Source organism: Hemiscyllium ocellatum, chromosome 39, assembly GCF_020745735.1.
Source record: "Hemiscyllium ocellatum isolate sHemOce1 chromosome 39, sHemOce1.pat.X.cur, whole genome shotgun sequence".
NCBI lineage: Eukaryota > Metazoa > Chordata > Chondrichthyes > Orectolobiformes > Hemiscylliidae > Hemiscyllium > Hemiscyllium ocellatum.
The window spans coordinates 15,860,640-15,874,280 of record NC_083439.1 but is presented as its reverse complement, the minus strand read 5'-3'; the positions used below and the strand labels follow the sequence as shown (position 1 = coordinate 15,874,280).

Genomic DNA, 13,641 nt, shown 5'->3' with positions numbered 1-13,641 from the left:
ACCGGCTTTGCACTCCGCCTGAACTTTCGCCCAGCTCCCGCCACTCTCTGCTGCGAATGTAACTTTCACATTCACAGTATAAACACGTATAGAATGGAAAGTTCTGTTATGTTTGGAAAATTGTTTCATGCTAGAAAAATTTGCCCTATTCCAAAGTGTGTCTCCCTCCTGTTTTTAGGATTATTGTAGGCCTGGATTTTGTTGTAAACCGTGTAAAACAATGTATTCAGGTCTGGCAAAACTACAGAAAGCAAAATTCTGGCAGAAAACCTTCTTGTGGTTTTATTTAATTGAATAATTGATTTATCCAATGATGCATGTTTGGGTTTAAAGAACAATACCATTTATAATTAAACTAACATTGAATTAAACCAGATTTCAAAGGCTCTCAAATGGAGCTCCCAATTTTCTGTTTGCATTCCATGTATGTTATTATTCCTCTTGAGCAAGAATGTATGTTTGTAGTCTTCCCCCAAAAAAAGTCAATGAACTATCAAGGTTAAAACTAGCGGTTAAGTTTATTTGTGTTGTCTAAGTTATGCAGACGTATAAGCCCAAAAGAATCTTTATTTGTATGCATCGCACAACAAAATATTTGTGTCATGCAAAAGTGAGTAGGGTATGGGTGCAGAAAAATCAAAGCTTGACTTGTTTGGTGAACAGAATAAAAATTGTCAAAAATGGTTGATTCAAATGTTGTAGGAGAAGTGTTAAAGAAGGCTTGGATATTTTTGTTACAATTATTATTTGTTCAGAGCATCCTGGAACATTGTAGTGAATAAGGTTAACGAATATTATTCTCAAAAACAGTCAGTTTTGACATCTGACAAAATCTCAAATGTTTTAAGTTTTACATTTCTTTATCAGCTGTTGAAAGTAGACCAACAGAATTTTAAATTGTTCTATTGTGATATGAGGAGAAAGTGAGGTCTGCAGATGCTGGAGATCAGAGCTGAAAATGTGTTGCTGGAAAAGCGCAGCAGGTCAGGCAGCATCCAAGGAACAGGAAATTTGCTGAAAATGTGTTGCTCTTCCTGTTACTTGGATGCTGCCTGACCTGCTGCGCTTTTCCAGCAACACATTTTCAGCTTTTGTGATTTGAACCAATGAGATTCAGGGAATCAGAAATGCAATCCTCTGAAAACCAGTACAGGCCATTAAAAGAAGATTTGATTCAGAATCCCATCTGTATGATTGAAGAAAAGTTGAAGGTGTACATGGGGTACTGTTAGGTTTGACCTTTGCATGTGATTTTGGTGTGTTTGGGCTAGCAGCCTGGAAAAACCAGGTATATTTTGCTACATAGTCATGACCGGGTCCATTAAAAAGAAGTGCACATTGAGCAGAGCTCTCAATTCTTTGCTGCAATGTAGTTTATGGATAATTTGTGGTACGCTAAGGTTGCAGAGAGTACAAATTCTTAAAAATAATAATTTGATTCAATTATTGCACCTGTAGTCCTAACATCATTTGAAGATACAGCATTAGCTTTTGACACAACCACTACCTCACCGTGCAATTCCGTCACTGTTGCTAAATTATCACACTGCTTATCTGACTGTAGTACTGCAGGAGTAGAAATTTCCTCCAATTAAATATTGGAATGGCAGACTTAACTGACTTCCCTTCTTATTCCTAACTCCATACTCCAGCTACTGACCCTAGCAGAGATTAAGTTAATCGTTTTGCAACCTTGTTGTCACGATTCATCTTGAGATGAGCTCATGATCATGCCATTGCTAAAGTTGTCTTTCTTCATCTTTGTAGCATGATGTGACTGCCCTGTCACACTTCATTTACTATTGAAACATTTATTCCTGCTTTTGTTACCTCTGGATTCAGTAATTCCAGTGCACTTCAAGCTAGTCTGTCTCGTTGTGTCTCTGCAAACCTGAGGTCATCCAGAATTCTAGTAATGTCTGGACTTACAGTTAGTCTGGTTCAACTATAATCCCCTGTGCCTGAACTACATAAGCTGCTGGTAAAATTACAAGTTGATTTTAAATTTCTCATCTGTTTTCACATCGTTCCATGGCATCGCTCCTCCTGATCTCTTCTCTCCAGTGCTATGATACTTTGAGATATCTGCAACCCCCCCCCCCCCCCCCCCCCCCAATTTTAATCTCACCACTATTGGTGGCAGTTACTTCAGTTGCCGGTGCCCAAACTTGGGAATATCATCCGTACTGCTCTCTGCGCCTACTTCAATTTCTACTTTTAAGACTCTTTTAAAATCTAGCTCTTTCTTCATATGAATTAATGTCTCCTCATATAGCTCAGTATCATATTTTGTTTCATAATGCTTCCTCAACGTTGTTTATAATATTTCATTATGTTGAAGGTTCTGTCTAAGTAAAACAAGTATAGAATGTAATCTGTTGTCAGTGTGCTGTTTTCCACAAGAGCTAAGTCCCACTTTTTAAGCTCACTGCCATTGAATAATATTTCTCAAGGCAGAATTGTCTTTGTTATTGAATTACGAGCTCATGTTTGTAGTAGAGATTTTTACAATTTAAGCATCAATTCCTGTGCCAAGATATTGTGCTATTGAGTAAGACTGTTGAAGTCAGCTGCAGTAAATTGGCTTGAATGCAAACTCACAGCTTAAAAAAAAGTCAAATAAGCTTGGTTACTGTGCTGAAAGCATGGTAAAAATCTGTTATGTGATATTTCTGATGGGTACATACAATGCCTAACAGATCTATTTATGCTGAGGATTTTATTAGCCACCTAATCAGATTATCCTTTAAGACTGGTAACGCATTCTGTGGTACAGTATTTGTTGTGTTCTTTTGGTTATCAATTATACGTCAGAGCTTCTAATAGCAGCTTCTGTTGCCAACTTATTTCCATCAAATTTATTACATAATGCATTTTACTATGCTTACAACAGAGTATTCAGAGAATTCTGTCAACCTTTTTTAGGAGTGAAGTGCATTTGTGGTATTTATAAATGGGCTGTGCTGTAATTGTGGACAATAAAAATCCTGTTTCTTATAGCATAACTTGGGCATATGTTTGGAGATTTAAGCAGTGAATGCTAAACGCCTGTAGTATTTGCTTTGAATAGTTGCCATTATACTTGTTGTTTGGGAGAGACATTGAGACAAAATTATAATTGAAATAGAATTGCTGGGGTTTTTATTTGAGTTTAAGACCGACTACTTTATCAGTGGAATATCAGTTGCTATGTATTGCAAAAATCCTGCTTCCACCTGTAATGATTATTGTAATAACTTATCTGGTTAGCTCATGTCCTTTCATGAAAATAAAACTGTAGTTCTTGCATGGTGTGGCCTACATGTTTCTCCAGACCCACAGCAATGTAATCCGAAAGAAATAAAACTTATCACTTAATTTTACTTTGAAGTCAAGATGTCTGCATGGATTGTTAGTAGGAAACTTTTTTTCTGTCTTTGAAATTATTAATTCTTCCTTGTATGCAGAAGAATTAAATGTTGCAAACTATCCTGAATCAAGGTTCATGAAATAGGCTTTGCGTTGAAGAATGTCCATTGGTCTTCTATTTCGCATTCTTTGTAGTTTGTGCTCCAAGTAATAGCTAATGTTTATTTTGAAAAATATAAGGTGAGAAGTTGCCGTCACTGCAGTATGTTATTCCAAATAATATGGTAAAAATTAACCATAAAGTTTTTCAGATGCTGTTCTTTCGTTGAAAGATGTGATGAATATGTGGAGTAAGTCGAGGGGAAATAAAGAGCAGCAACTTGACCCTTGAATGTGGGTTGGGAGGTGCAAAGTTCCAAATGATAGGAGGCTACTTGCGACTTTGATTATATTCTTGTATCACCTGTGATGGCAATCACTCTTGAAAGATTTGAGAGTCCAGGATGTATGGACTGTTGGCTTATCGCCTGCTTTATCTCTGAATAAAATATGCCACTTATTTATTTTTGCCTTCGATGTACCATTGCCCATTTCTGCCTGTCATTTGGGCATCTTCACTGTCCACAGTTTTTGCAGGCCTAGCTTTACGGTATCATTTCTGGCTTGTAATCAAGTAAATTGTCAGTATAAGTTAATGTTCGATTTGCTTTGTCTGTTGCTATGTTGTGTTTTGGCATGTTAACTTTGCCCCAGTTTTAGATGCCATGCATTACCTACTTGTAAAGTCTATTTTTGCTGTCCAGTATGCCTTTGCTTGACTTGTCCATGTTATATTTCATCTACTAGATTTGTCCAAGTGTGGATTTGTAAGTCTGTTCCACCAGTTTAGTATCATTTGGAAACTTGTGATTGAGCATAGAAATAAAATGCACATTCTACACTAAAAGTAACACCGTTTTCTTTTCATTTTTAGAACCAAAGAGTGCTTAAATTCCATTTTATAGGAATTTAATAGTTGGAATAGAAGCTGCTGAACTTTCAATTACTTTTCAGACCTTTCTTCCCTTTAACTCATTGAAACATTACAAACTCTAATCCACAAAATAAAGGCTACAAAATATAAGTGATAATAGTGGTATAGATAGTCACTGTTTGTTCTCACCCAATCAGCAGCTTCCATTTGTCCTTGTCATCTAATCAAGCAGAATCAGCATGGCTTCATAAAAGAGAAATTGTTTGACTAATTTATTAGAATTTTTAAAGAAAGTCTCAATCAGAGTAGATAGAGGGGAACAAGTAAATGTATTGTATTTGGACTTCCTGAAGGCATTCAACAAGCTACCTCACAGAAGATTAAGTCGTAAGGTAACAGCCCATGGTGTTGGAAGTTGTATATTGGTATGAGGAAAGAATTGGCTTATGGGCAGGAAAACCTGGGGGAAAGGAATTGTTTTTCATGTTAGTGACCTGTGGCCAGTGGGGATCCCTAGGCATCAGTGCTGGGACCGCAACTGTTTACAATATATGTTATGACTTGGAAGAAGGAAGCAAATATACTGTAGCCAACTTTGCAAACAGTACAAAAATAAGTGGAAAGACAGTTGCGAGAGAGGTGTTAAGGTTGAGGTTAATTCAGTGGACAAAAAGTTGGCAAAATGGTGTTTATTTGGGAAAATGTGAAGTTGTTCATTTTGGAAGAGAACAAAAGAACAGAATATTAATTAAATAGAGAAAAACTGCATTTTGTTGGAACGCAAGGGATTGAGGGCGTGAAACACAAAAAGCTAGCATATAGGTGCAGCGGGTAATCAGGAAAGCTGAAAGAATGTTGGCCCTTATTTCAAAGGAGTTGTAATATAAGAGCAGTTATATATAATTATTGCCACTGTAGAAGGTGCTGGTGAGACCACATGTGGAGTACTGAGTGATTTTGGTTCTTACCTAAGGAAAGATTAGTTCATTGGAGTCAGTTCATTAGGACTATCACTGGTATGGAGAGATTGCCTTATGAGGTAAGGCCAAACAAGTTTGAGATTCTACTCTTTAGAGTTTGGAAGAATGAAAGGTAATCTCAAAACATGTAGGATTCTGAAGGGGCTTGACAAAGTAAACGCTAGAGGATGTTTCTCTCTTGGGAGGGCCAGCCGACATGGTCGCAGAATAAAGGAACGCCAATTTAAAGCTAAGATTAGGAGGAATTTCTTGTGAGGGTTGAGTGTCTTTGGAACTTCTTGCCACAGAGAACTGTGGGGGGGGTGGGGTGGGAAATGGGTAAAGTCCTTCTGTATACCTAATGCTAAGAAATTCTTGATTAATTGGGAAATCAAGATTTATGGGAAAATGGCAGGAGGTGAATGTGAAGAATGTCTGATCAGTCACAATCCCGTTGAATGGCAAAACAGACTTGAGAGGCCAAACAGCTACCCTTGTTGTAATTTCTGTGGTCTAACCTTCAGATGTAAACAGAGAAATTAATTAAAATGAACCTTGACACGTACAACTAAAGTGGATATTTAAGATCTTTAAATAATTTGGTTATGCATAACTGAATGAACAATGGCATAATTTGTTATAACTTCTATAATGATAAAAGAAACAAACATTTTGTTCAAGTCGTTTGAAGACTTTTTATTATGAAAGTATATACATCTAATCAGTCTTTCCGAAAATGGGAGATGTCCAAAATCCAGGAATTTTATAAACTGCCAAGCATGACCTTTTGCCTTGAATGAATAAAATAACTTATTGGCTTATTCACCTCAGTACTACATTGATGTAACGTGGGCTAGTTTTACATGTTCGTCTTTTCCCTGTTTTCTCCATGTGTTCCATGCGACCCTTAATCTGAAACAAAAATTGGTATGTTGCAAAGTCCATTCTGATTTGAGACACTACCTCTAACCAGGCTGCAGTAGCTAAATAGAATGTATATTTTTTGTTTTCTATCTGTACTCTATTGCAGTAGAAAGTATAGTTAGAATTGTCCTACCCACACCACCCTAAAAATCTCTCTTCTACATATATTTTGACAAATGAGTTGTTATAACATTCTTTTGTAAGGTGAGATGTGTGGCTAAATGAGACAGACATCACATGAGCGATCACTATCCAGTTAGGCTCCTCCAGTATGGATCTGTTTTGTGTATTAAAGATTTGTAGACCCGTGGGATGAAGTAAACACACAGATATATGTATTTAAAGTGCACATTGAAAGTTCATCTATGCCTGTTGCAGCTTTGTTAGTTTGTTATTTAATACTTCTAACCTTTCTCTGTAGAGTTAGAAATCCGAAGACGAGAGGATGAGTACAGATTTACAAGTAAGTTGACTCCATCTTCTCACCTGTGCCCTTTTTTGGGGGGTTTTTTTGTTTGAAACTTAAAACAGTTCAATCATAACTGAATTGTGTATCCTACCACATGGAAAATCATTGGTCTAAAAATGGACACAGGTGATCTTACAAATTTATAATTTATTTCTATTTGAAGTTTCTTCTGAAACCCTTTTGGAAGGACAATAGATATCGTGTGCAGCATTTGAAAATATCTGTGTTCACTAAATAGAAGATTATACAAAATGAAGCACAGACTGAAAGCAGCTCATACTTTTTTATTGAAAATACTTGATGAAATTCTTCATTGATTTCTACACATTTATAACTTGCTTCAAGACTCTAATGTGGTCTGACCTGTATTTTTACCATCCTCTACTTCAAAAAAAAGTTTCAATTTATGATTTACTGCTTTTTTTTCTTCAAAAAAAGTTGGCACTCATTGCAAGTTTGATTTGAGAAAAGCTTTTCCTTGTTTGTTTCCCTGTATCTGAGGCATATTCTGAGCATTAGTAGCTGTCTCAAAGGTTGTTCCATGTGCTAAACTCCAACCATGGTCTTTGTTAGCCAATAAAAGTTCATAATCAATTCACTGCATTAAAGCAATATATCTGTAGTTTACAATCTGTATACTAACCTTTACAAAACCTTTTGAAAAGATGGAAAATTAGCTCATTTCATCTTTTGTCGATTGGCCTATTTAAAGTAATATTAGTATTTTATTTCTTCATTTGTATGTTAAGCCATTGAGCCATAAATGCAAGATTGAAAGATGTCTAACTCCACAGATCAGTTGCAACATGACCTCCCAACTCCTGTACTCAATACTCTGACCAATAAAGGAAAGCATACCAACCGCCGCCTTCATCATCCTATCTACCTGCGACTCCACTTTCAAGGAGCTATGAACCTGCACTCCAAAGTCTCTTTGTTCAACAACACTCCCTCAGACCTCATCATTAAGTGTATAGCTCCTGCTAAGATTTGCTTTCCCAAAATGCAACATCTTGCCTTTATTTAAATTAAACTCCATCTGCCACACTCAGCCCATTGGCCCATCTGAGCAAGACCCTATTGTAATCTAAGGTAATCTTCCTTGCTGTCCACTGCAGCACAAATTTTGGTGTCATCTGCAAACTTACTAACTATGCCTGTTATGCTCATGTATGGCTGTCCTGTGTTTTGCCTGTTTGTATGTACCTGCATGATGTGAAGGCCAGTGTTGTATTGTTATCTAAGGAGTAATTTGACCCTTTGTAAAAAAAAAGAATAATTTCTTTTGATACTTGACTGATTTTAAGAAGTTGAAATGAGAAAAGATTATTTAGGCATTCCAAGTTCTCCTTCAGGTTCTGATTGGGTTCTGTCTCTGTCTCGCTTTCATCTTCCTGCCTTTGTCATTCTCTGTTTTGCTGACTCAAACTGATACAACTTCATTCTGAATTCTTCAATCTACTGATAACAATTCCAGAAATGTCCATGGTGGGTGGATTGTCAACACCAACTTTAATCAGATTTATAGCCTAATCTGTAGGTGCTGCTGGATCCTGAGGCACCTGTGCTGTCAGCCTACATAGAATATTGTTTCATTGGTCTCTGCTGCACTACTCCATCCTATTGATGTTTGCATTAGAGACAGTTGAGGATGGCCTCTTAGTGCTGTGAGCCAAACAGCAAAGGATCCTTGACTCAGAGGTTAATGCTGACAGTGAGATTGAATTTTTTTTAATAAAAGTGAAAAAGAATTGTGAACCATCATAAATTGGTGAACTTGTTGCAATATACAATTTGACTGTAAGCCGGAGAAAATGTACCATAGACTTTAAATTTTCTGACAAATCATATTCTCTGAATCTATTAATGTATCTGAACATAAATTGCTTTCTAAATGTCATCATATTCTTTCCTTGGCAGATTATTGTATCTAAAGTTTTTGTGACTGAATTTCATTAATAATGAGCCCTTCTGTTTATGCAATTATCTTTCTGCTTTCTGTTCAGAATCTATTGGCTGCTATTTCTTTGTGGGTTGGTAAGACCCTCTGTATTTTACTACTTAACATTTCACATTACTTCAGCACTTGACATTCTATATTTTCCTTAGAGGTATAATTGGTTAGAGACAGTTTTTAACTTGGCTGTCTACTATGTTGTCAGAATTCTGTCATTCAAATTAGGTTATGTTACTTTCCTAATTACCAGCTTCAATTATGGTGAGCCATAAGGAACAAGAAAGCACATGAATAATTCTCCCTCGTAGTTGTGAAGGGCCTTAAGAGGTACATTTATAAACTAGCTGGTAGAAAGGGAAAATTCTTTTCTATGATGTGCGTTCTGACGCAAATTTGACATTTGCACTGGACTTTAGACCATAAGACCATAAGATAAAGGAGCAGAATTAGGCAATTTGGCTCATTTCTTCTGCTCAAGCTATTCAGTCATGGCTGACCTGTTTCTCAACCCATATTCCCATCTTCTCCCTTTGATTCTCTACCTACTTTGTCTTAAATACACACACTGACTTGGCCTCCAAAACTCTCTGCAGGAATAGATTCCACAGATTAACCATTCTCTGGCTGAAGAAATTCCTCCTCATCTCCATTTGAAAGGGTCACGCCTTTAATCTGAGGCTGTGCCATTTGTCGTAATCTTTCCTACTGGTCAAAACATCTTTGCCATGTCTATTCGATCCAGGCCTATCTGAGTTTCAGTGCATTCCCCCTCCCCCCACCCCCCATTCTTCTAACTGCATCGAGTACAGTCCTCAATCGCTTCTCTTATGACAAGCCCTTCATCCTGGGAATCATTCTTGTAAACCACCTCCAGACCCCTCCACATCCTTCTTTAGATACAGTGAACAAAACTGCTCATAATATTCCAGATGTGGTGTGGATAGACCCTTACACTTCCTCAGCAGTGTAGTCCTGTTCTTGTATTCTAGCCCTCTTGAAATGAATGCTAACATTGCATTTGCCTTCCCAACTGCCCACTGAACCTGTATGTTAACCTTAGGAAAATTCTGAACAAGGATGACCAAGTTCCTTTGTGTTTCAGATTTCTCAGGACTTTCCTCATTTAGAAAATAGTCTATGATTCTCTCTTTCCTACCAAAGTGCACAACTTCACACTTTCCCACATTGTATTCCATCTACCACTTCTTTACGGACTCTCCGAGCCTGTTCAATTCCCATTGCAGTCTCTCTGCTTCCTCAACACTACCTGCCCTCCAACTATCCTCGTGTCATCTGAAAACCCAGCAACAATGCCCTCAGTTCCTTCATCCACATCATTAATGTTTAATGTGAATAGTTATGGTCTCAATGTGATCCCTGCAGAACTCGACTAGTCACTGGCTGTCGTCTTAAAAAGACCCCTTTGTCGCAACTTGCTGCCTTTTGCCAGTCAGCCAGTCCTCGATCCATGTCAATATTTTCCCCCGATTACCATGGGCTCTTGTCTTATTTAGCAGCCTCCTGTGCAGCACCTTGTCAAAGGCCTTCTGGAAATCCAAATAGATAACGTCCACTGATTCTCTCTTGCCTAACTTACTTGTTACTTCCTCAAAGAATTACCTGCCTTGTTCATAGTCACAACGTCCTGTCCCTGACTGCTGACCACATTCCATGTAGTTAGTCTAAAGATTCCAGGTAACTCTTCCCAATGTGTCACAGTGGTCGAAGATCAGACTCCAGTTCATCAACTCTGAGCCACAGTTCCTCAAGGAACCAACATTTGTTTCAGATGTAGTCACTACAAACCACAGTGGGGTCCACTAGCTCCCACATCATGCAGTTATAATACATCAGCTGACCCTGCATCTCTGGTTTAATTATTTAGTTCCTAATTTGATGTTTTAAAAAAAATCCTACTGGTCTTTTAGTTTGTAACCTGCACGTATTTCCCCTATTTACCTTCAGTCTGAAAGTAACCTATAAATAGAATAAATAAATAGTTGCAACCACCAGCCAATGAACTTGTGGTTTATCTGTGATGTTGCTTATTTGTGCTGGCACCTGATTCTGGGTCTCGATTTATTCTGTCTCTTTAAAAAAAACCTTAAAGCACGAGCCACAAAAAGCACCTCTTTCCTTCGGCACCAACTTTCCAAGTTGTCTCCAAATTCACCAAATTATATATTCACTTGCTCTGTCCCCCTCTCTGGATGTGACCTGTACTTCCTGATCATGTGCTTTTAATAGACCCTTTCTTAACTTGAGCTATGTGAGCTAGAGATGACTTGCACTAGTTACGTTCAATAGTAAATAACACCTATTAAGGATATATTCAAGCTTCAGTGATTAATAACTATCAGTTGAGTCAGCTACTTATTAAGCTTTTCACCAGACTACCGAATTATAAACTTTTAAGAAAGATTTACCAGTTCTATTCCCGCGTTGCCTCCCTATTCCCTGAACTATATACTCACTTGATATGATCTCTTCTCCCTGACCGTGCAAAGTTTACTTTGGTAAAGTTGTCCTGCTTCCAATGAAAATCAAATCAGTCTCAGTTGAACCTGACTCAGGGTTGACATCAAAGGTTTAGTTTATTTTTTAAAAAGTGAAATGAGTTCTGAAATCATTCAGTCATCTGTGTAACTGTCCAACTAATAGTTCAGCTAGAGGCAATGCCTAATTTGATCTAGCATTGACCAAATGTATTCCATTTTGAAGTGAAGTAGCAACTGCATTGTCCCTGACAAAACCATTAATACAATAGACCACACTGTAGCTGGCACTTAAACCTAATCATTAAGTTTAATGCCACCAGCCCAATTTGCTCAAACTTTTTTCCAGCAGAATTGTCACCCTCGGCTCTGCTGTTATAAAGCTTTCCATTAATTTGCTGAATCAGGAATTCTGGTGCACGCAGTCTCTGGGAAATCTGACCTGCCGTACATAACTTCTGCAAGTTATTTAGTCTGTCAGTTGCTGCGAGGATCAAATTAGTCAGTTTGTTTATTTGAAAACTGTGACTTTCACTAGCCTTATGTAATTTATTTTATTAATTATATATTTATGCTGCAAGTAAAATATACTAATCATCTATGTTGCTTTAAACAACGATTTTATCACTTCACATATTAACTCATTCAAAATTTATTTTTTTCCATTTCATCATTTACATTTGTACTTACTATTTTAGTTCAAGCATATTGGCATAATTTTTTTTTAAAATTTAGAACTCTGGCATATATGTTGCACATACTTTGAAAGCAGTGACGACACCCGTGTATAGGTTGGCTTATAGTGAAAGGTTGAAACCCGAGGCTATTCCTCAGAATGAGTATAATTTCCACATTCTGAAACAAGTTTTATTTTTCTTGTACCAACTATCTTGTTCCAATTGGTATTTTTTTTTTAGTACTGTTAAATTTTAATAGTTTATTGATCAACCCAAGTTTAAATCTACGTTTGGTCTCTGTGTGCATTTGAAATGTCTCTTTAAAGAGATATTGACTACATTTGCCTTTATTGGCCAATGCATTCATATAGTGGGCATTCATTAGGACACTTTTGGAATACTGCATTCAATACTGGTCTCTCTGCTGAAGAAAGGATGTTGTTAAATGTGCAAGGATTTAAAAAGGATCCACAAGGATGTTGCTAGGGTTTGACAGTTTGACGTACAGGGATAATAGGATGGGGCTTTTTTCTATGGAATGTCAGGCTGAGGGGTGACCTTATAGAGGTTTATAAAATCATGAGGACCATGATCTTTTCCCCAGGGTAGGGGACTCCAAAATTAGAGGGCATAGGTTTAAGGTGAAAGGGGAAAGACTTAAAAGTGACACAAAAGGCAATATTTTCAAACAGCAGGTGATGTGTATATGGAATGAACTGCTAGGGGATGTGGTAGAGGCTGATACAATTATAACACTTAAAAAGCATCTAGATTGGTATATGAATAGGTTGGGTTTAGAGGAACACAGGCCAAGTGCTTGTAAATGGGGCTCGATTAATTTAGGATACCGGATTGGCTTGGATAAGTTGGACCGAAGGGTCTGTTTTCTTGCTGTACATCTCTGACTCCACATTGACATACCACTTGGTTGAATAATTTGCGAATTCGTTTGCTAATGGGAATGACAACTCATTCTGTACAAAGATGTCTTCTAAGGTGCACTTTTCAATCAAATCACTGTTATGAATGCAGTTATTGAGTTTAACATCTTTAGTCCTTGTGCTGTTTGCATAGGTAAGACAATGAAGTAACCTAAAGAGCTAACTTCTCTGCCCTTTGAATAGCTTCAAAACACTGATATTTTCAAACCATGCTTTTGGTTATCTTCCAGAAATTTGTTATCATCTTTCTGCTCCACCTTTGGCTATTTACTCAGAGACTTTATAAATACAAGTTTTTTTTGTGATTAGCAAAATGATAATGTATATAGTTAACAATGAAACATTTGTATTTAGTAACATCAATACCTGATGTGTGGGAATTACTGAATGGCTGTATAACATTCAGTCATTCAAAGTTAGAAATGGATGTAACCATAGAAAATATATATAGGAGTGAGCCATTCAAGCCTGCTGCACTATTCAATATGATCATGGCTGATCATCCAACTTGGTAACCTGTTCCTGCTTTTGCCCCATACCCTTTGATCCTTTTAGTCGCAGGAACTACATCTACCTCCATCTTGAAATATTCTGGTTTTGGCCTCAACTAGCATCTGTGGCAGAAAATTAGAAGGTTAGTTAGAATTACAAAGGTCATCCATCTCTCTCAGCGTTGGGGCTTGAGTTTTGTTTCTCTTCTATTATTGGAAATTTTGCTGGGGCCTTCGTTGTGAATTACCAGCCTGTGTTGATACTGTGTGTGAGGTAATTTGTGAAAATTGTTCCATTTGCTCTATTGTGGATGAACAGTATCTGCAGCACATCATGATAACCTGTGTCAAACAGCAGTGAAATGGCAGAGGAGCCTAAGCTGGAGAGTTTCAGATCTCCTGCATAA

General features: G+C 37.4%; 1 protein-coding gene across 1 annotated transcript in view; it reads left to right on the top strand.

The window, feature by feature from the left end:
• clpxa (caseinolytic mitochondrial matrix peptidase chaperone subunit Xa) overlaps positions 1-13,641 on the top strand; it is a 47,180-nt gene that overhangs the window by 16,739 nt on the left and 16,800 nt on the right. Inside the window, exon 6 of the mRNA XM_060852897.1 lies at positions 6,626-6,667. Within this exon, the coding sequence (XP_060708880.1) occupies positions 6,626-6,667 (42 nt within the window). The remainder of the gene's footprint in view (positions 1-6,625; positions 6,668-13,641) is intronic.